Source organism: Hippoglossus hippoglossus, chromosome 18, assembly GCF_009819705.1.
Source record: "Hippoglossus hippoglossus isolate fHipHip1 chromosome 18, fHipHip1.pri, whole genome shotgun sequence".
NCBI classification, from domain to species: Eukaryota; Metazoa; Chordata; class Actinopteri; order Pleuronectiformes; family Pleuronectidae; genus Hippoglossus; species Hippoglossus hippoglossus.
Window position 1 is genome coordinate 9,257,300 of NC_047168.1, and position 24,381 is coordinate 9,281,680.

The 24,381-nt window shown below is 43.4% G+C and overlaps 1 protein-coding gene across 24 annotated transcripts in view; it reads left to right on the forward strand.

The window, feature by feature from the left end:
* The window catches only part of LOC117779360 (adhesion G protein-coupled receptor L3-like), a 202,508-nt gene that overhangs the window by 110,314 nt on the left and 67,813 nt on the right, over positions 1-24,381 (forward strand). For 12 of the 24 annotated variants that reach the window (XM_034615465.1, XM_034615460.1, XM_034615468.1 and 9 more), the window contains exons 6-8: positions 4,445-4,459; positions 7,009-7,818; positions 22,166-22,519. In XM_034615465.1, the coding sequence (XP_034471356.1) occupies positions 4,445-4,459; positions 7,009-7,818; positions 22,166-22,519 (1,179 nt within the window). The remainder of the gene's footprint in view (positions 1-4,444; positions 4,460-7,008; positions 7,819-22,165; positions 22,520-24,381) is intronic. The other 12 variants (XM_034615476.1, XM_034615462.1, XM_034615482.1 and 9 more) reach the window with 2 other exon arrangements.

The window sequence follows — 24,381 nt, forward strand, 5'->3', positions numbered from 1 at the left end:
TGGTGGTAACCAGTCTAGTAGTTTCCAAGTAATCCTGCACTAGCAGATATACAGACAAACGGATGCAGACCAAAACATAACCTCCTTGGCCGAGGAAAAGAAAACATTTTAATTTCACCGGGTATTGTGCAATCACGGAGACCTTGGGCTGTGATCTGACAACGAATTTGCCTCTGGCTAATATTTTGGGGCCAGTGGAAACAGCGGATATCCGAGTCAAGACTCCATCTTCCGTTCGCCGTACACAGTTTACTGTCCAACTAGCATCTTCTATCACATGAGACAAAACACAGTGATTCAGGTCCAGACAACATTTTTGGCTAATCTCCATCAACAGCTTTCTGCGTATGAATGCAGATGAATTAAAAAGCTGAAAGCAGATGCGTTTCGATTCATCTGTTCCTTCCTCTTTCGCTTCTCCACACTCTGATTTCAATCAGATGCGATTGGTCCAAATTAAAACGGAATATAGAAGGATTCCAACCTCCAAATCTTGTCCCTCCCCTATAGATTCTACATGCAGAATCTCTTTATAGATGTTAGGCATGGTGTGGGGATACTTCAGCACTTTTTAACTCCTGTTATACGCCATCAAAGCTGAATTACGTCCACAAACGCGAAAACACTTTGTTTTTGCGTCTACTGTAGGTTTTTCATAGTAATGAACAGCTGCTACGCTCCTTTATCACCGTTAACAAAAAAAAGATAGTATTTTAAAGGCAATGCCATATATGTAGCTTGCTTTTTCAGCTTATTAGATTTGCAACAACAGCTTGACCAATTAGACAAGCTGCAGAATCAGCCACGTTGCCTTTATGTGCTTGGCAGGTGGAGCCGCGGAGCAGCCAGAGCGATACAAGCTGCGTGCACACACATCAGTGAGTTATTGTTTTGCCCAAACCTGTTGCCAGGATTAGCTCCAACCTGGCTACTTGCGTATATTTACTCACCATCTATGACCTGGTCGGACACTTGCATAGGAAAACACTCATCTGACAGATTGATAATAAAGATAAATGTTCCCAGTTTTAGTATGGGCAGCTGCTTTTCTTCTTTTTTTTTTTTTGTCCTTGACCCAGTCCCTATATAAACCACTTGCTGGGAGTGAATGAGCAGCACTTCAGATGCCTTGGAGCAAGGCACTTAACCCCAAACTGCTCTAGTGCAGCTTCTCAGCAGCCACAGGGTAGGTCAGCTCCCATCCTCGGTGAATCCACACCAGATAATTAATGCACAATAACAGACTTTTGTTAATCGGCCCGTCCAGGAGATGTGTAAATTTCAAGGGGATTTTTTAGATTTTCTCTCCTCGCCAGTGATGGCATTTCCTCCCGGTTTGTTTTGGCATCTGAGGAAAGATGCTTCCAGCTGGCCATCTCTTTTTCCTCTCAGGAAAATGTGCCAGACCTTCTCAACTCATCACGAGGTACCAACTGTCCCTGCAAAAGCAGAACGATGAATCCTCGTATGTCAGGTGACAGACTTCTCTGATCATCCATCAAGATGATTGTCAAATTATAACTGGGAAGCAGCACCAGCCCCTGAAGAGGCTGAAAACATATCAAGAGCCCACCTGTTATCTCCAGCTTGGTGTGTGGCCCCCAAACACCCATCATGGAGTTTGCGTATTTCTTCCCAATTCTCCGAACCCCATGTCTGCTTTTTGAATAACTGGATGGTCAGTCAGTGATGATGATCGCTTATTCAAAGAATTAGCTCATCCCTTCCCTGCGTTTTAAAGTTAATTCCATTGAAGCACAGCATATTGGCAGGTGGTAGGGTTAGCATTAACATCACCATCAAACAATTCAGTAGAGTATTGTGTTTAAATTCATATGATCTCTAAATGAGTGGACCATAGGTAAAAAAGCTGTTTGTACTCATAGCCATTATAAGAAAAGATAATGTGGAACAGAAGGGACATCGAGAGGCTAAATGATCCATTAGATTCTCCCTGTGTGTCCTTAAATAGCAGGAAAATGATTCTTCAAGTGTTTTGCGGCAGACGTACAGAGGTCGGAATCACGAATCAACACTTAAAGGTGTATTTTGTTTGGTGGAGGAGCATGTGACCCTTTCACAAACCCGAGAGTAGCTCTGAAACAAAACCCCTAGTTTTTAAAATTGTATTTGTATTCATCTGCATATTTTGAACATGAGACAGGGGGGGGGGGGGGACAACGAGGAAGGAGGAAAAGATGAGAGAGCTAAGTGCTTTTTAGTTACTCACTGACAGCCGTGAGCCAAATTGTATTAAGGTCACAATGGGGGTTGGCGGGGTGGAGTTAAAAAAAAAAAGCCTCTCAAATGAATCAATTCTCCGTCTCACTCGGCTTCTCACGGCCGCTCCTCTGTCGGTGACAGAGTGAGATAGGTCCGTCTCTCAGCCCCTACAATACACTAAATGCAGTGAAACACTAGTGGACGTAACGGGAACAAATTGGTTCGAGCGATTTGACGGGTGACCTTGCCGCGTTCAGGCGGGCGCCCTCTGGTCAAGCGAGAAGCTGCAGCCCCCGGGAGCGTGCGCGTTCCCTCGTCACGGATTTCATCCACATCCTTTTTTTACTCCCTTCTCACACCATCTCCCCCGGCGATTGCGTCGTGTACCACTTCTCACATCCCCGCCACTAATGCCTTTCTCCATAGATCATTAGCCTCCTCTCCCCTCGCCACTGTTAGCGATCGCTCAATCAGAAATGCCCGGCCCCCGCCGCGGCCCCTGCTGTGTGGCCGTCGCTCGTGGGAGTTGAACGGGCTTCGATCTGAGATGTTTGGCTGTTTACTTTGATTTGATCTATGGTGTCCACGTTAGGTTACGAGGCAAATTTGAGTTGCCAGTAATGGTGGCTCAGATGTAGCCTAGAGCTGTAGTTCTAGACTATTTAAAACAATTTTTTACAGTTGATTATGTACCGTACTGTACCTGTGTACAATTTTATGATCTGACAAACCCAGTTGAAAGCGTCTCCCACCCCGGTCATCTCTCCCTCTCCTGCTCTTTCACCCCGCCCGACACGGCTCCGCCTCCTGCTCCGTTTTGCATTGGCTCACTGCCTTGCGTTCATATTGTTCACCTCTAATAACTTTCCCATCTTTCAAACTTTACCCCCACCTGCCCCGACACACTGACCTCCGCAGCTCACTCTGTTGCTCTCTCCATTTGGAGGAGAGGACTCTTGTAAGCCCTGGTAACAGAGGTTAATCCTCTCTTATTAGAACCAGGATTACTGGAGGGGAAGGGACAGGAGCGGGCTCGCCGTGTGGAATCCAGCCCCTGCTACAAATGGAAGAGACCAGAAAAAATGCCCTGACTGACATAAAAAGCTTGTCCACAGAGGAAGCGATATATTGAGTTGAGACGTAATGGCCTCAGTAGTTCAGCCTCCAAGGTTCTTCTTGTTGTGACACAAAAATACTTTTTTACATTTCAGTTATACGTTAAATTATTCAGATTTTAATAAAATAAATCTTACGTTGAAGAAGATTTTTCGGGCAAGGTTATACTATATTTACCAGGGCATACTAACGACTGAAGCTGGACTTATTGATAATAGTGATATTAATAATTGATCAAACCACTGAAAATAATGTGAAGGCAACAACTTGGAAAGACTGAACTTTCTAACTTGGCAGATCTTCCAAGTCTCTGGTGTGTTTTGGTGTCTTTCAGCTCGTTGTTTTGGTTTTAATGGCTCACAATTTGTATGTTTTTGTCTGATTTTGCTGCTTTAGTCCGTTACTTTAGCGGCAGGGAGATGTTTACTGCAAAACCCACAGTACCAGACACACAAAGATAGTGGCGAGCTCTTAAGTGTAGTGTAGTATTGATTTGCTTAGGGGTCAGATAGTATTTATTTTGGTTGAGACCAAAATAAAGCTGACAGGACACTTAACAGTGTACTCATAGTAGTAATCTTTATTTTGCTTAGCATAGTGTAAATAGTGGTTGCTAACATATTGGCTATGTATGTATACATGTTATCGTATCAGTCTGTTTAGGTCATAAGTGATAACATTTGATTTTCAGTTTGAGATTATTGAACTGAGCAATTTGAAATCTACCCGATTTGCATTTTTCCTCCCAGTTGCAGCTTTAACTCGAGAGCTCTTTGCTCGACCGAATGTTTTTACGGCTGCAGAAAATAATCACGTGCCGTTACATCTGTTTTACACGTTCACATCTCACAAACATGTTTTACAGTTTAAGACCTGATTAATCTGTTTTTTCTTCCTCCAGTGGTTTTTGTGTGATGCAGGACTTTTTTTTTTTTTCTTTCTCTCCTCTCCGAAAGCTTTCAGTTTGATATAATGTGTCTCCTCCACTAACCCCCTGTTGTACTTTTGTGTGACTGTTGTAAAATAAAGACAGTTATGACATCATTAATCTGTTCTTTATTTCTTTTCTTCTGTCTTTCTCTCTCCCCTTCATGCCTAAATATAGAAGTGGAACAAAAAGGTAACTAAATGCCAACAACTTTCCATTTTTTTCACCTGCATATTCATTTTGTTATATGCTTGCTTTTTTTATTTTTTTTATTTTGGTGACGGGTTGCCAACGCAGGTCTCTAGGTCCGCTCTCATTGTGTGGTTCATCGGCGTGGTTACGCATGTCATTCATGGGGAAAATGAAAGTGTTACCAAATGACATAATTCTTTCTCTCATTTGGTCGTGTGCATCCAGAACAATGAATTCTCATCTTCAGTCCTTGTTCTCCAGCGCCGTCACATCTCGGAGGTCTTGTGACGTCGCCACATATATAATCGCTCTTTATGGCCGGGGTCATTAAAAGACCCGCTCCCCCGCTGCAATCCCGATGTTTTTCCTCCGTGTAATAACTGAAGATTATTCCAGCTCTGCTTTATCAGCTGCATAATATTAAAGGAGAGGTGATCAATAGCTTGTCCAATAAGCTGTCAGCATTTTTGATTATAGCTCTAACACGATGATGGCCATAACCTTCAGGGACTCACCAGCCGATACTGGAGGTGGATCTCAGCGGGCGTATTTTTCGACCTTATCAGCGCGGCGTGACGCTGCGGGACGCACGCTAAAATCCTCACACGTGCCCCAGGAGCACCGTGTTTGTCGTCACACCTTTTCGCACGAGTGGGAAATATGTCCTGTGTCAGACATTAACCACAACGCTGGATTGAAGTCAAAGATGTAAATGGAATCATTAAACAAGAGTCAAGAGTTCGGTTTTAATAGCCGCGCAATAAATTTCCCCGTTTCATCGTCGTCGTTAATTAATGACATATCACTGAAATCCGTGGCGAAGAGAATGAGAAATGAAGGTGAAGGGGGGGGGGGGGGGGTGTTGGAAAACATTTTGTGGAGATGCCTACACGTGCTGCCGCGGTGACACTTTCTGTCAATTCCCCATGAAAGACCATGACTTGCTTTTGTGTCACTTTTTTCTAATATATCGCTCATTCACTCCTCCATCTCTGCGCTTACACCCTTCAAAAGCAAATTCTACAACCTCCTGCGAGTTCTGTGTGCTGCGAGTACAAAGCTTACCCACTCCGACCTTGTACTTCGGCACATCTCGTCTTTTTTTCCACCGTAGAAATGAAAACAGCCCCCCCCTTTTAGCGTTTAGCGGAGCAGCCGCTGAGATGTGTGCCGAGGCGCCGTGTCAACGGGACGCGTCTTGGCACATTTTTCACCCGCAGGTAGACAACATGTTTAATCTTAAGAGATTACAAGGGGAAGGAAGCCTCTGTTTTCACTGTCTTCTTTCTTCTCCTGCTCCTCGGAGCGCTCAGCTTTTTTACCTCCCAACGCATCTGCGGCAAAGAACCTGTCAGCGCTGTGTCGGGCTCGTGGCCCATTACAGCGAAGGCAGCCTTCACATGCACTCTGTTTCCATTCGTGATGTATTCTGGGCCCAGACCTGTGGAAAAAGGAAAAACTGCACTGTCTAAATTATTGATTGTTCTTGTCCGTCAGACTTTTACAGTGGCCATTTTCTTTGTTGTTGTTGTGGTTTGAAAGGTAACTTTGTCAAATAAAATGTAAAGTTTAATTGAAATGTTTAGCCTTCTATGAATGTAGATATCATATGTTAAGAAAGACGGACATTTTCAATTCCCCCGGTCTCAGATAACCCGTAATGAGCAGAAATTAGCTTTCCCAAGCGGAGCCCACTATTGACCTGCTCCAGCTGTATTGCCTTGGTCTGGCTTTATCAGATTTGAGTACAAACCAGTTCACGTATAATTAGTTTACCTTGTGTGGTGTTGTAAATCATGCAGACTAGAAAACGTCATGTGGATGAAATAATGGACATGCAGTCATTATATGGATGATGTAATTACTGCATTTCTTTTCTTTTTGGTTTTTCTTTCCCCTCAGGGCTGCCGCTGCCAATAATTAAAGCGGAGACATTTCTTTGTGTTTTTAGTGTTTAATACTTATTACTAAGAACTGCCACTTGGGTGGTTTAATGAAAGAAAATAATGAATCCTTTTTTATGCTCCAATTATATATTATGTATGGAAAAGTAAAACTATAAAAGGAAGAAAATGTGGATTTTAATGTACATATAAGACGTTCCGTGGTCTTTGCCTTACATGAAGTCAGATGCAATTAACCCCACTTGATCTGTTCATTGCACTCATTATTCGTTACTTCATTGTCATTGTTGCTAATTGCTTTAAGAATCAGACGCTAACTGAACTTATATAAGTTTGAGTCACAGCTTGGAATCATGACAATGGTGGCTGTGTTTGTATGTTGGTTGGTTCATGCACTGTAAAGTCCTGGCAATCCCAAACTAATTAATGTTACTAAGTTGTTTTCCATCCTTCATTTGTCTTGTTTTGACAGTTAGTGATCTCTTTGGCATTTCTCCGCTCAGGGTTTGAGGATAAGACTTCACATCGGAGAAGACTGAGCTGCACATTGAAACATTATTTCTGTTTCATTCATCAGTTGCTGTTCTATCTATTGACATGTAATACCTGCCAATGTAACTCTGTACTTGTTTTTCCCCTATTTTGGCTCCTCAGTATTCCTGTGCCCAGGGCTTCTGCGCAGGGTGTACCAGAGCGAGCACCTGTTCGAATCTGACCACCAGTCCGGCGCCTGGTGCAAGGACCCTCTCCAAGCCTCTGATAAGATCTACTACATGCCGTGGACACCCTATCGCACCGACACATTGACTGAATATTCTTCCAAAGAGGACTTCATCGCGGGAAGGCCCACGACAACCTACAAGCTCCCACATCGCGTCGACGGAACCGGCTTCGTGGTGTACGACGGGGCGCTCTTTTTCAACAAGGAGCGCACGCGCAATATTGTCAAGTTTGACCTGCGGACTCGTATCAAGAGCGGCGAGGCCATTATCGCCAACGCCAACTACCATGACACCTCTCCGTACCGCTGGGGAGGGAAGTCAGACATCGACTTGGCCGTTGATGAAAACGGCCTTTGGGTGATCTATGCCACCGAGCAGAACAATGGGCGGATCGTCATCAGCCAGCTCAATCCGTACACGCTGCGCGTCGAGGGGACCTGGGACACGGCTTACGACAAGCGCTCCGCGTCCAACGCCTTCATGATTTGTGGAATCCTGTACGTGGTGAAGACGGTGTACGAGGACGATGACAACGAAGCGACGGGAAACAAGATCGACTACATCTACAACACAGAACTGAGCAAAGATGGGTTTCTGGACATCCCTTTCCCCAACTCCTACCAGTACATTGCCGCAGTGGATTATAATCCCAGAGACAACCTGCTGTACGTTTGGAACAACTACCACGTGGTGAAGTACTCTCTGGACTTTGGAGCGTTGGACAACAGACTCGGTAAGACCATTCATATTTATTCTTTCACCTGACATTCATAATGTACAATTTAGTGCTTCAGAGTTGGTGCATTGTGCTAAAGTGTGAAACATGGAGTGGAAATGAAAACACAATGTCAGACAGAGGTGTAAGACAAACTGGATACTAACCCAGAATTGACAAAAGAAGAAGCTGGATGCACGATGGTTTCATGTTTTCCATCCACCCCCCTCTTATGAGCACGATATCTCATTATTGCCTGTAAGGAATTTCGTATTATTTAGTGCAAACATTCATTTTGACGTCAAGATGAACATATTTAGTTTTTGTGGTCAAATTTCAAGGTCACCGTGACCAGAAGCATGATATTAACCATAAGTCAGGCATACATTCATTATGACAACGTCCACTTTACAATGACCTTGAGAAAGACATGAGTCTGCAGGAAGGTAACTCTAATTTGTTGTTTAGAGAGATGAAAATAGAAAACATGATCTGAAATAAGAAGTAGAACAAACACATATACGTTTGATTTAAAAAGTCTATGACTGAGAGTTTCACGCCGCGATTCAGATTTCGTACTTCAGCCGCAAACTAAAGTCTTCTCCCCTCTCTAGCTGTTGGCTTTGCAGAGAAACCTTCAACCTTTCAGCAGCCAGTGACTTCAAACTTCCCCAAAACTCTTTTGAAAAGTCTAATTTCTCCACTCCGTTGTTCTTTTTTTATACCTTGATGCTTGTGGGGAGGCATGAAATGGGGGGCAAACAGAACCTGTTTTGGCACAGAAGGGTGATTCTTTGTGCTATCTCATCAACAGCTCTAGTCAGAAATGTCACAAGTTATTTGACTGTGACGTCGCTACCTCTGCTTTCTCCTCGGGAGCTTTCTCTACCTGCCACTTGCGAGTTTAATTTGTTTCCCTTAGCTGGCTCTTACTCTACCCCGAATCTTTTTTTTTTTTTTCATACACCGACGTCCTGCTTCAACACACCCCATAATATTTTCATTCAGTCAGTGACCATGCTCGCGGTGTTTGGTTATTTGATGATACACTGCTTCACATAATATAATTTGTCGCAGTTAAAAAGAGGAAAATGCTGTTGTGTTGTGTCGCTTTCTCTATTAAATGATTATCCATCAACTTTTTTTTAACAGAGGCACACAATGATAACACCGATGCACATTTTTTTTTTCGCATACAAATGCAAATTCTCCGCACCGAGACTTCCCGGTGAGATGTCGACTCGTGTGCTCGGCTTTTGTTTGCGCAGAATAGGCTGCCTTCCAAAGACTCTGCTGCATGAATGTAGATAATAAAACGCTGCATTAAGTGGATGGATGGAGTCAGAAAACAAATATAAACGTCAGATAAACAGAGTGATAAGGGAATGAAAGAGTGATTGAATGGACTCCGGGGTAATAAACCCTTTAGTTTGATCAACTCCCCCGGACCACATGCAGAAACAAAGGACGCGGACTTATTTCGGTTAAAGCAAGTTTTCAACGGCGCACGTTTTTCCTCTGTATTGTCTTATGAGGGCACTACTAATAAAACTGTGTGGATCAGCATCGCTGTCAACCACTTCACAGCAGACACATATTATTTGTGATATTGTTTTTTTTTTCTTTCTTCCTTTTATGTGCTTCTCCAATGAGAGCCTGTAACGATCTGAGAGCTAAATGTGACTAAGGCACACTAGACATATCTGTCAGAGGAAGTCACGACAACAAGGGGCTGCTGCGAGAGAGCCACACATATAGAGAAGTTGGGGATTTGGTGCAGATAGTCTTAAGTCTGACTGGAAGCAAGGATACTTAATCAGGAAAGGATTTTTTTCCCCCAGCAACTTCATAATCTGCTGTTGATGCAGGAACTCAGTGATTCTGACTAGATACACTAACATTATATGGGTTTAAAGCCAATGTAGTATTTTCCTTTCGCTGCACACGCGAGCTTCTGCAATTTGATCCAGTGTCATGATCACAGTGCCTGTTAACACTCCCGGAAAGGTGTCGTTCTCTCATCGCTCCAACACAGGCTCAATTCCACTCGGCGCTTCCACCTTTATGAGCATGCATGACCTGCCATACCAGTGGAGCATGGTACATGGGCAACAGAGCAGGAGAGACAAGGCCAGACCCACAGCTGGGGCCCGCTGCCGTATGCCCAAATCACACGGGCCAGGGCACAGCACATGCTACAGCGCATTAGGCAGGGGTAGGGGTAATGACATCTGGACTTCCAAACTCTCCTATTGTATCCCATTTTTAAGGATATAAATATGTATCTATTTTAGTGAATAATCTAAAATTATTTCCCTGCCAATAAATGTCAATACAATGTGTTGATATTCATGCAAAATATACTTAAAATACTGCATTTAAAATACCCCCCCTCCCCCCCTAAGAATCCTGTTCTAATCTGTATACTTGCTGAAATCTTCCGACAGACAAGAGCCCAAAGAGCCTGTTTTCAAGGACAGATGATCTATGCCCGCGAGTGCTTCCATGACAACTCCACTGATAATTAAATTCACTGAATTGGTGATAAAAAAAAATGTGCTGCACAGACTGCTGTTAGCAGGGAGATATATAAAAGCTCTCTTACCATCCAGGCCCCTTTTCATGATCGGATTCAGTGCCGAACATGCAAGGACAACTGAAATAAATTTCTCTGCTTTTCATAAAAGAAATCGCGCAGAGATGGCCGCATGATTCGTACAATCCTTGAATAGTCGGCAGCAAACTGGAAGATAAAGTTTATTTTTAAAAAAATGTGTCAATAAATGGAAACCTTGCAAACTAATTTACAAAAGTCACAGTGACGTCGAATTTCCAGCAGTTGAGGAAATGTCGTTTCGTGACTGTTCACGACCTCGTTCTGCAAATCATCACTTTCACCTCTTCCACCACAATCCCCTTCTGCTTGTGAAGCTTCTCACATTAATGCTTTGCACGCGATGCCCTAACTTTACCTGTCAGTCCCGCCACATGACGTCTCTCGGTACAGGCCATGTTTACCTCTAGCCTTGACTCCTGCGATGCCCTTCTACTAAGCCCCCCCTTCGAGCGCAGGGAAACTGTTACAGATGGTCCAGAATGCAGAAGCACGCCTGGTCTTCGATCAGCCTCAAAGGGCACATGTCACTCCACACTCCACTGACCTCCACTGGCCACCTGTGGCCGCCACAATCAAACTCAAGTACTTTGCGCTTCCCCCGCTGAGTGACTTATGGCTTTTCAACCGTCTATTTGAACTAGTCCTTCTCTCCAAGGAATGTCGGCCAACTTAGTCCAGAACACTTTTGTTTTTGGTTCCCTGAGGGTGGAACGAGATATTAAAGGTGTCCCTCTCTACCTTCGAGAACCTCTAAAGGTGGAAGGTTCTCACCTCTACCCAGAGCACCTCCTCTCCCGTCACCCTCTAACATCCCAACATGCCTAACTCACACTTATCGTCCCTACTTTTTGGTGCACCTCTTCACCTGGTCTCCAGCACTTCTTTTATCCAACAGCTTCAACACGTGGTACTTACTCCCAAGGTCCCCAACTCTACTGGAGCTTTAGTGCCGCGCTCAGTTGCAAGTCGCTTCCGATAAAAGTGTCTGCCAAATGAATAAATTCAAATGTCATGTAAGTTGCATGATGCCAAGAGTCAAGATATGAAGCGGCGGACTTGCTACCAGGAAATCACCCTTGGAAAAATGAGTCCTGTTCCATCAAAACCAATACAGCAAATCACTTTAACTGTTTCCTCCTAAAAGCACGTCACTGCTCACCACAACCATCTGCAATTTAAATATGTAGATCGCGCTCAGTGTCTCAGGTCAACAAGCCGTCTATGGCAGATAAATCTCTCAAGAAGTGTCTCAAAATGTGCAACGTGCTTATTGCGGTCAGCCTACTGATGTTAATAAAACACCTTATACATACTGTAAAGAAACTTCTTCCTCCAAATATCTTTAAATACCATATGTTTATAAAATAATATATACTTGTTGTATCTACTCATCTCCAATAGTTAGCTCTCTTACATATTCATACCTATGCAATGAGATACATTTTTTGAATTTGGAGAACAGTGCTTTTATTAGATAGTTACTCAGTATTGCTCTAATTGAAGTAATGTAGTCACGATTGGAAAAGTCAGATTTGTGCATTTCTGGTATCTGTGACAAAAACTTAAATCAGACAAGATGCAGGGGGCGGCTGGATGTCGAAGTGTAGATGAACCGTATGAATGTGTGTGTGAATTTGTGAAAAACTGTACTGTGAAACACTTTGAGTGGTCACCAACACCACAAAAGCGCTATATAAATCCAGACCAGTTACCATTTACTTGAGCTTGCAGTTCCTAAGCTTCTAGGTTCATTGCTACATGCAGTAGCTTTCCTTAAACTTGACTTGAGAAATTACCCCTGGCCTCACCTTTGCCAAACTAAGCCGTCACTTGGAGCATTGGACACTGACTCCACAGGACTGCAAAGAAATAGGCAGCAACATGAGAAAATGTGATGTTGCACTCTAAGGCACGAGCATATTATTATACTAACTACACTATTTGTGTTTACAGCTTATACATGTATATATATTCAGCGATTTATATAATTCAATTCCATCCGGTGTTTACAGAATACAGTGGCTGTTAGTGTGTTGATACTCCTCTTCCACAGTGTGAGGCGATCCCTTCTTCTCCGGTTTCAGCGAGACAAATGTCTGATGCCTGACTCGGCTGCTGCAGGAGTGATTCTTTTGTTGACTCATAATTGGGGCATGGGATGCGGCACAGCGGGTGTCATGGATACACACTCACTGTCTGGTTGGTAGCTCTTTAATTTTGCCACATGTTTCCATCTGGCCAAAGGCACAGTGCCAGGCCCTGCCAGGGTGCGGAGTAAGCCCGCAGACGACCTTCATGCCGCAGCAGCCGACGCTCTGGTCGTCTTGGCCCTGGGTTGGCAGTGCCTGACACATGCTAAATAGATAGAGGCCGTCTAAGCAGTAAATACGCGCTGGCAGAGTCTGATGGAGATAATCTGAGTGTGACTCAGTTCACTGTTGACGGCGCGAACCGTCGTCCTTTTGGCTTTCGCTGCTTTCCGCGCCACCCCTCCATTACCTGTCACGTCTGTTGATTGATGCTCTTTGACGTGTTGTTATGCACATTCCGGCGACGCCCCGCATTTGCCGTGTGTTGTCACCAAACCTCGTCTTCCTTGATTACAAAGCTTTAAGGAATTTCTTGCTTTGTGAACTAAATGCTACTATTCCACAAAAAAAACTGTCTTACATGCTGCACGGAGCCCCTTTTGATGTCAAGGCTTAGGAATGTAGGCTACATGCTTATTTGCGGGGCTGCGCACTTATCACATGCCGGGTGCACCTCTCGCAGAGGGCAATTTTTTTTTTTTTTTTTGCAATGTGATGTGTGAGGCTTAGGATTATAGTTTAGAATGATTTTTTTCTACACACACACACACACAAAGTTATGCACAAATGCACAGCTTTTTTTCTTGCAAACCCTTTAATGCTTCAACACAGTGGGGCTCTGTTAGTAATGCAGCTTTCGATTTTTTTTAGCATGGAAACAGAGAGAGCTTTGTCGGTGCTCCCGGCCTCTGAGCTGATTCCTTCATGTAAGAACAATTTCTGATGTATTGTAAAACTTGATCATCTCTTTAGTTGTGTTTTGCTGTTTTTAGTCGACTTTTGTTTTATCATCTCCATCAAGAGGGTTGTTTGTTTTGACCCATGGATCCGTGGGGGCCATTCAATTTTGATCTGAATCCGGTTAAAGGGGCCAAAAAGATAAATTTACAGTTTTCAGATCTTTTTCTACAATATTTCCAGACTATTTAGTTATATTTTTATTTGGACTGTTTTTCTATCGTAAGAGCTAGAGACTCTGTTCTGGCCGAATTGTCGCACAACAATGTTTACAGTGACATATCTTAATGGACGGTGGGGAAACACTCATAATCATTAGCAGTGCAGCGCGGAGAACGTTCAGCTGCAGCTTCTAAATGTCCCTGTCGCCGCTTAAGATAACAAACATGCTGGTGGTGCTTGGCCTCGTCTGTGCTTCTCGGTTTGAATGCTCTCTGCGCGCCGCTGTTGGTACTTGTCAAAGATGGTTTGAGAGAGAGGAGCGGCCACTCTGCGACGCCACTGTACAACCGCAAGTGTTTCTGCAGTTCCAGCAAATCAAACAGAGTGAGACATCTTTGCATCCATATCATATCAATACATTCAGCTGACGGACTTTAGGTCCATGAGCCGTTGCTTTCAATATGTGGAACAAGATGCTCAACTATGATCTAATCAACATTTAATTATTGTAAATGAAGTGTGCATGGATTGGACGTGTTATTTGCAGATATCCAATATCAAAAAAGATTCTGATTGGGGACCAAAGTAATCATGATGCTGAGCTTGTCATAGAGATTACTGTCAGCCATCTGTGATCCACTCCAGGAGACACTCGTGTAGGATTGATTGTCTTTGGCTAAATTGTGCATTATAGAACTGGTACTATTCCTTTTTTCTGATGTGGAATTTAAGTGAAACCTTTGTCCGTTTGAACAGAAAAGTGTCAGCATGTGAAATGTTAATTTTCTGTGAGTGATACCCTATTTATATATCGTCCCTCCTCATAAATAGCCATCCATCACTTGTCTTGCAAATTCCCAACCGACAATAAAACCCTGTTCATCCCTCCTGACATAAATAGGAAAAATAACTTTCAAATCTGAATATTGTCCTCACGAAACCTGTGGAAATTATTACTAATGAGAATAATGAGGTTCATTTGTCTGCGTAATGAATTCCGATTTAGTTTTTTTTTTTTTACCTCTGTTTTCACTGTGCAGAGCCAAAATAATTCTTGCATCTGTGCTTCCCCAGTTTTCCCCCTTCACTCGTTTCCTCAAACACACCTGTTACTTCACACGAGTATCCTCACATAAGCCGATCAGCTGTGCCGTGTGTGATCTGAGCCCGTTTTTTGGCAGTGATTTCCAAACCTTTTCCAACTGATGAATATCAACTGATTGAACCAAAAAACAAACAAACAAACAAACAAACTGTGAGTAACTGCAGTCATGCTGTTGTGTGTGTGGGATCTTCTACCTCCTCTCTGCTCTTTTTCTACACCTGATATGTGTGTGTGTTAGTGTGTGTTAGTGTGTGTTAGTGTGTGTGTGTTTGGCTATTGCTTTCGCTGGAGCCCCCAAAATTGCCACATTAAATTTAACAGGCTTGGTGGCACACAAGCTCAGGGTAATTTATTTTGGCCAATCAGCCGAGTAAATCTGATTGGAGGCCTCTGAAGCATCTTTAACTCTCTTTATCACCGGTGTCAGAGTTTTCTCCGCGCAGCTTCGCCTCATCCATTTTGGCCCATTTCGGCTACTGGTTGACAGTGTTTTGAAAAAAAAGCCTCACTCAAGGTTTGACTTGGCAAACGGTGACACCTGGGAGGAGGGTGTCTTCCCGCCTGGCGAGTCTGGAATCCCCTCTTCCCTCCCTTCGCTTTTTCCTGGTACATTTGACGATGTCTGGTCTTGTCAGTAGCCTGACAGACTCAGGTTTTGGCTGGAACGATAACAAAAATCCAGTCCAATATTCCTCAGTTTCCTCAGTTGCTTTATATGGATTTGTTTGGGCTGTGAGTTTTTAATGCACCTGTACGTCAGCGTATGAATAGATGTTTAGATGCATGTCACCATTTGAGCTTCGAGGCTATCCAACATTATGCTAAATAATAAATACATCAAAATGGAATCAGGAAAAGCATCTTCAGCAAACGCTGGTGAGTTGAAATCTATGCGTGCACCTGTATTTATGTGTCTCTGGATGCATTTGCAGCAAGTGAATATACCCTCAGTACTTCACTGCAGTGCAAATGCAAGCGGGCTCCGCTTACATATCCTCTTTCACTTAACTTAAATACTCTCTGGGCTTGGGTCCACGTGTGCATACATATCAGCCGCGGTGCGTGCGTGCCTCCCGGTGCCGCGTGACCTCCACAGATGCCCTCTCGAGTCGCAGGCAGAGAGCCCGGGAATCAAAAAATGAATTGCTAAACAATGCATAGCTCCCATCCATTACGCTTCTCATCATGTCAGATGATATCGGAGCATTACCGGATGTCTGGCCGCATAATTTACCGCACCCCCCCCCCTCCACCCACATCCCAGTTGTACTCTGTGATGGATTTGTGGGGCCGCCACAAAAGGCGCCATTAAACGACAGGACCTTTTATCATCGTTTTATTTTTCCAGCCGTTCGGCTCGGCTCACGAGGACACGTGTAGCGTTGTGGTGGGAAATAAACAACGGGGGACTTGAGGGTGAATCATGGCATCAGGGTACTGATGTAGTGAGATCTGCTGAAAATAGATGTTGAGCCAGAATAGTTCTCTTTTTGGTTTTGTTTCCTACGGTTAGAGTCACACTGGGACAAATCTTTAACTGTTATTTGTTTTTTGACCCTTCTCTTTTTGAAAAGGAAATACTTTATCAGAGTCAAACCTGCTGAAGGGTTTCCCTATAAAAAAACAACATAAATTCACATTTCTGTAACTTGTTGTTTTTGGCTGTAGCTTCTTCTTCCTTCTGTTATTCATGCATCACATCTGCTCTCACACTCGTCTACGCTTCCGAGATCGTTATCATGACATTTTGTGACACCACTAATTACTGTCTGGTTGGCAAAGGATTTTTTGAAGGTCTATTCCCACAGCAAAGGAAGTCATTTACTTTATTTTGCACAACAATCAGAAGAGTGTGTAATAGGTCAAGGAAATGCAGAAACTATAGACTCAGTATAGCGCAAGGACTGTGATTGAGAGGTAACTGCTTATGTGGCTTTGCTTGAAGATAAGAAAACATGTCATAACTCTTTGGTCTGTGCAAAACCCAATGCATAAAATGACAAGTTGTGCAGGTTATGGCTGAAATCTATCAAGTTCAAGTTTGATGCATTTCAAATTCACATGCAAGTTAACACAGGGTCAACGGTGCAATTAAGAGTGTTGCACGATAAAGAAAAATGACATAGAAATATAAATATATGATTTATATTGACCTCCATGTTTCGAACCTCGAAACATTTTAGTCATGGTATTCAAAACTCTGCTATAAAGCTTGTAATGCATGAGAACAGCATCATTTCTCTAAATTTTATTTCAGAATTGTAACTTGAAGGTTTAATTGGAATATGTCAAACTGCCAAACATCTGTTAGCCCTGTGTGTCTAAAAGTGTTTGAGAAAATGAGAAACTTTAATATTTGATGCTTAAACTACTCACAATGATGGAAATGGTTTCACTCTCTTGTATTTGCCTGCTGTGCAGAAGTCCTGACATCACAGCCAACTTTAAAAGAATTAGTCAATCGAGTTGCAAAGCGGGAGCAGCACCCTCGGTTCCAACAGCCAAATGAAACCAGTATACGAGTGTAATTTCTTTCTGAGCGACCCGTTAACAGCTGTGGCGATAAGTTTGTGCTCCGAGTCCACTTATTAAGTCTAAAAATACATGTCCCCCGCTCACTGAAATCCCATTTTCTATCCCTTTTAAACAGGCGCGTGTAAAGCAAACGTGTGACATCACACAAAGGCCGTCTCGTATTTTGTGAAGTCTGTGAAATAACCTCCTGATGCAACACGCATAAAGGTTCAAATACTAAAAATTAGGAGGTAATTGGGTTCAGCACGAGGCTGAAAGAGTCATTTTACCATCTGATGCTCGCCTCATTTTTTACCCCCGAAAGCCCTCTGCACCTCTTTTGATCTCCAGTCTGCAGACGTTCCTCGGAGCAGGCGAACCCGCTACCGGTGCGGAAACGGCAAGTCATATTAAACCGGTTTCATTTCGTAACACCATTTTTTTTTTCTTTCTCCCGGTGCGAAGTAGAGTGGGCTTATCTAATTGTGGAAGCCACGAGCCCTGGGATACAGAGCGGGAGAGAGAGAGAGAGAGAGAAGCTAATTAGTTTGAAACGAATGCTTTGAAATGAAGCACAAAGCTCCGTGTGTGGTGGGAACAGACTTCATACGTTTTGGTGAGGGGGGGGGGGGGATTTGTGTGTAATAGAAGTGGAGCGTGAATGATGAGTGGAGCTGGTGTTTCGGCGAGAGGAAGCACAGGATCGCTCTTAAGGCCACTGGCTTGTGAAGCCTGAGCAGCTGATAGGTGACTCTTAGTAGTATTCATTTTTTTTTAATCAAGTTCTTATTGCCAATGAGAAGGCATTGAATCTTAAAATTAAAATATAGAAAATAAATAGTGATGCATCTACAGTCATATGTGTGGTCTCACTTTTGGTGTTGTCCTCTTTTGACCCCGGCCCATTAAAAAACTTGTGTGTTCAAATCTTTCCTGTAAGGTCACTCGCACGCCCCTCGGAGCATACCAAACACTTCAGCTAACTTTCTCTCTCTCTCTTTCTCTCTCTCTCTCCCTCTCTCCGTCCCTTTGGATCGGATGGGGCGAGCTAGCAAAGCAAAACAAAATGTCCTTGTGTTGTCTCCAAGGCGATAGTGCCTCCATACTGTGGCTGCTGTCGGCTCCTGCCTTTCCTTTTTTCTCCTCCTCCTCCTCCTCCTCCTCCTTCTTCTTCTACTTTTTTTTTTCTCCGTGCCCATCTCGTGGAAAAGATATACAAGTTTGCTCAAGGACACATTCTTCTCTTCCACTTTCTCTCTCTCTCTCTCTCTCTCTCTCTCTCTCTCTCTCTCTCTCTCTCTCTGTCTCTTGTGAGTATTTGCAGGCATAGTTAACATGCTGTGTGTTAGACGGAGGACTCGGGGAAAAAAAATATATAATTAAAGAGCGGACTCAACAGGATCATCCGGAAGAATGGAATTACATTCTAGACATGTTTCCCAGTGACTCTGAATTAACCTCATGCTGGGTCGGCGATTTCCTCCAGTCGTATATTTCTCTGTAATGTAATATTACCCTCGGTGTTAAAGAAGGTGATGTGATAACTTTATTTAAAAGACATGAGTCTAGTCATTGACTTTGTGAGATGATTAACTTCAAAGGAAGATCGTGTGACGTTTGAAAGAAGAAACGGTACCTGCTCGCTTTTCAAAATAAAAGGTTGAGTTCTTAAGCAAATAGAAAAACAAAACGTTGTTGTTCATGGCAGGACACTCAGAGTTGTTTTTTTTATGTCATGTATTCATGCAATGTTGGTAGAAAAGGAAGAATAGAAACCCGCCATCATTATCCTGGCAGTCACATCATTAAAAGTTCGGATCCGCTCCCTTCCACAAAATTTAAACGGAAGAAGATTCCAATTGTTCAATTAAGATAATTAAGGAATTAAGCTGCTTTTGCTGTGCTAGAGGTTTGTGAATGAGTTAAACTGGATGCATAGAGAATGTGTAGGTCTTTTTGAAGTAGCTGAATCAATCATATAAATGTTTCAGGTTGGATTCCGTGAAGATGTAATTGCTCCCATTTGTGCCTTTACAGCCATCTTCATTGTAGTTCATTACATCGAGTGGGAGATATCGCAGACGGCTGTTGATATTGTTGCGGCCAGAGATTCCTCACATTCCTCACATATGCATGCTGCATTATTTAGGTTTGCTAATGTGAAATATAATCTTGGAAACTAAAGGGCAATTAAGTAGGTCATTATTTTCTGTAGTTACCAATTCTGTCCACAGTGGCTACTAAAATATGACTATAAAACTTTTTGCTGACTCTGCTGAGGAATGGAATGGGTCCGGAAGGAATATGTGTGTCTCTGAATACCGTATGGTGTGTTTACATGTATGTCGGCAACATTGCTTAGATGTAGAAGAGAAGCATAATTAATTTGACCGTATATAGTTGCTTATATTAACTAACATAAGCCGTACAAGCTGTTGGTCATTTCAAACTAAAGCTAGGAGCAAAACCATGTGAATATATGTGTAGGAAATGTTTCTTATTCTTGCGTTAAAACCTATTCAGCTTTTAAACCCTTGATATTTTTTGTGAGAAAGAACTCTAATATCAAACTTGGTGTCTTCTTCATTAGTAAAACTGTGCCCCCTGCAGCACATGTCCCTGCACAGCTTTACTTTCTTACTTCTGCATAAATAAACATAAAAAAACACTGTCCCAATCAGAATCACACACTGTATCAGCCGCCCCGACCACCGCACTAATTCCCTTATCCTCACAGGGCCGTCTGCACACCTTTCTAGCCGCCCGTGACCTTTACTGACCTCAATATGAGCAAGAACCATATTTCCATGAGGTGCTCTAATGGCCTCCTGTACTATATACGCTGTCAAAGCACCACCAGCTCATTTCAATTATACCCAAATGTGTCATGTTGGGAAACGATCACCGCTTCTCCTCTTTAACAATCGAACAAATTCCCCCGGCGTCCTCGACGATAACTCTCCCTGCTGTTTTTGCATGATCGCTGCGGTTGAAGGATGGACCGGCCCGGCCGTGGCACAGATTGATGACGGTGTCTAATAGTGGTTAGAGGATGCAAATGGTGATGTCTTGTTGGCTGGTGGAAATGTTAAATGTTTATTTGAGCATGGATGTGATTTTTTTTTTAAAGCCCTGTTGATGGGTGGTGGTGTCAGTTTATGTTGGTTAATGAGGGTTTGTGACTGAGTGTGTGGCTGCCAGGGTGTGAATCTGCCTAATGCAAGTGTCTGCATCTGTTTACAACTGAATTAAAGCATCTTGCCTTTAACTTAGTTTGTTTCCCACCTCACATTTCTCCTGCACACTGGGTTGATTAGTGTTTTTTGGGGGAAAGGGAACTATGTAGCCTGCATTTAAGCCTCTGTGTGCTTTTACTTAACATCTCCCTTCAATGAGATTCACTGATGGAGCGCCTTCACAGGTGGGTCCAAGACACCCACAGGTCTAAAAAAAAACACATCAGACTATTTTGTTTGCAAGCGGAAAAAACAAATACTCAATCAGCCCGGGACTCTCGCTGCGGCGACCTATTTAATCAACCTTGCTGTCGTTGAATGCTGTTAAGCATTGAATGCATTGACTGCTGATGGCGGCGTGGTTTGTGTTATTACAGCCTCCGGCGTTGTGTTCCGTTTCCCAAACGGCGGCACTTATTTATGCTGTCTTATTTCGCCCGCTTTTTTTAAATTTGCCACACAGAGAAATGGTCACGACTGCAAATTGAATCCTGCCGAACTGGACTTTCTTAGCAGCGATGTCTGTTATCTAAGTGCTCTGCATGTGTGACGTCCATTACACCTGCCAACCCCTTAAAATCGACCCTCTTTAAACATTGTTTTTCTTTCCCTCTTTTCCTGCAAAGAGTGGGACCATTTGTCACTTGTGTCACTTTGATTGCATCTCACCGCTAAAAGGAAGCAGCGTCGATCCCAAATTGCGTTTTTTGGTGCAAACACCCACATCGTGCGTGTGTCTCTTAGAAAGCGTCTCTCCTGGGAAGCGTCCCACCTTCCTTCTCACCTCACATCAGTGCAGCGTATTTAAAAATCTGCGTACAAAATAAACGATGCAAGTCTATAATGAATATTAAAGAGCAATATTGCAGAAAGAATCTGATGTTTTATGAAGTCTGACGTCCTCCCGTGTCCTCTGACCCTCCGCAGCTCAGCCAAGTCTCTCACTAAATGAATTTGGAGACCTTGTTTTCCAATCAGGGCCACCAGAGGAGGAGGATAAAGGGACAGAGTGGATGAGCAGATTGGATGATTGATGACAGGGCGTGAAGGAGGAGCTGTTTGTGCATTTCAGTGGGAAGAAAAGGATTATTGTGTGTGTGTGTGTGTGTGTGTGTGTTGGAGTTATGACACCCCGTCTCCCCTACAGCTCCGGTAAACAGTGTCATTATCAAGCGCCTCCTGGAGTGGAACCACGGGGAGGGCTCCCATCCAGGAAATGGATATTCCACTTTGTCCCGGCTGACCCAGAAATAGCGTGAAGCTGCAACACCCAGCTATTGACTCGCAGAGATATGCCCTCGTCAATGACTACATTTAGACGTCACAGCTGGAAGTGTGTGTTCGTGTGGTGTGTGTGTGTGTGTTAGCTTAGCCAGCGATGCCCCCCCCCCCCCCCCCCCCCTAACCTAGACACCATGCATGCTTATCCAAGTCACACCTGCCAGTTCGATTGATCTCCCCTTAACTATCTTCTCTTAAAGTGACACATTGAAAAGGAGGGAAGAATGGAAGCTCGCTGCATAAGCTCTGTCTCTTCTTCGCCAGTGCTGGAAATAAATGTTCCCTCTCAGACATTAATGAATAGTGACAGAAAAAAGGAAAGACATTTACCCCTCGATCTTCACTTTATTTCTACCCGAGAATACGTCACTTCATTTTGTACTTCCCTCCTTCTTCCTTCCAGAAACGTCCTCCTCTGTGATGGTCTTCATGGACACGACGACCACGACAGCGAGGACCACCACTCGACCTACCACGGTTACCATGACGTCCACAGTGGCCAGGACGACGACCACCAAGATGCCCGCCACGACGGCCGCAGGTGCTCAGTGGCCACGGACGACATCGAAGGTGGTGGCACCGGCGCGGACGCCGTTGGAGGGTTTGGCCCCCGAGGACGACGACAGAGCGCCGCCTTCCTCCAAGCTGCCCAACATCAGGGTGGAGTACTGCAACCCGCTGGTGATGATGGACATCTCCTGGCCCAAGACCAAGCAGGGGGTGGTGGCCAAGATGCTCTGTCCACCTGGAACCATAGGTAATGTCGATTATTTTGATATTAGATTAGATTATCTGTGCGTTCCCATTAAACGATTAAATTGCCAATGATGTTTCCAGCACAAGGCTCTTCCTCAGGGTCCCCATCTTAAATACTTCCATTGTGGCTGGCAATGGGAAGAACTCATTACATCTTGTTGAGGATCTTGATCAGGGGACAGATCCAGGATCTTTAACATAAAGAGTTATTTCTCAGAGGATATTTCGTGCATCTTAATGAAAAATATTATGAGAATTTATGATCTAAATAAAAATCTGGATCTAGCGAATTTAAATGTGGCTTCCTAAGGGGGCTGTTGGGCCTATGCAATCTACTGAGTGCCAGTCAAGTTAAATATTAAAAGGGAAATTCCAGTTTTGTACAACATGGGTACTGTTTTGTGTGGTTGTTACTCATGTGAGAAATAACTGATCTGAACAGAACATCAATGCAGCCATTCATTCATCCATATTTGGACAGTTACTTTGTAAACATCCGTCAGGTTAGACTCCAAATTCAGGGTTGAACCAATTTAATATCCTACAAGTTTTCCTTTCAATGACATGAAACATTTTTATCGCACTACAGTGTCATCTCCTTAAAAAAAGTACTAGATCATCTGACTTAACTGTTTGCTGATCATCCAAATGCTGATGATCCCTTCCCCATTCAAATTTCCTAATTGAATTGTAATTATTGTTATTGTAGTGACGACTGTGTTTTTCCAAATCGCAGCAGCTACTTTGGCCCAACCTACAAAAATGATTTTCCAGTTGCGAGTGGGACTTCTGTAAATTTGTCCCCAGACGTCTCACTGCACACGAACAATAGCAAACTGTTTGCATTGCCACATTCCAGTAGGTGGAGGGTAAACATCGTGATGATTAATGATCCGAAACCTCAAACATTGTCTTTGTGCCGTCCAAAAAAGGAAAGAAGTGAAACATATACGTTGTTTCTTTCCTTTCTTCCCTCTCTGTGAAGATATCAATACTCTCATTAGGAGGCCCGGTCCACTCTGAGCCTCGTTTTTCTTGATGTCGGTCACTGGAGTGTGTTTTGTGCATGTTTACACTCCTCAGTCTCACTCCTGACTCACTGAGGCAAGGTTAGAAATGTAGCTTAGCATCACTTCTGAATGGAAACAGGGAACTAGCACACACACACATAGATATTTTGACTATTAATTTGTGGTTAAATGTATTTGTGCCATGCAGTGAAAGAGCGGCTGTGCTTAGAAAACCATTTCATTCAATATCCGTTGTTCCAGCTTTTGTCTTTGTCTCCAAAGAGAATGAACACAAGTATACATTAAGATAAAGCCGATTCGGCTGCTCGAGATATAAAAGCTTTACCTTGGAGAGTAAAAAAAAAAGTGCTTATCTCGGAGTTCATATAATAATGAGACCTGACCACTGAGCGTAGACTTTAACATTTTAAAGTAAAAGCTCTGGTGTTATAAGGTTGAAGATAATGCTGCGTGCTTGAAACGAGGAAATGAATTCAAGCTTAAAGGTAACCTAGAAACCAATGCATTGTGGGTTTTGTGCTGTCAGACATGCTGTTGCATAAATAAAGCATCTCAGCGGTGGCAGTGCCTTATTATTATGAACCCACAATTAGAGCGTACGCGAATTCAATGTGCTTGAATTGCAGAAATTAGCTTTTGTCAGGGATTTTCTGAAACTTCCTTATCATGATTTTTTAAAAAGACAGCTCCACCCACATTAGGGAGTGACATCACACCCTGAAATATGTCCCCAAGCCTCAGAAATTGGGTTCATTGCATCAATCAGTGAACACACACACACACACACACACTCACATTCAGGCTTCATTAATGGGCAACGCCAGCACCCATC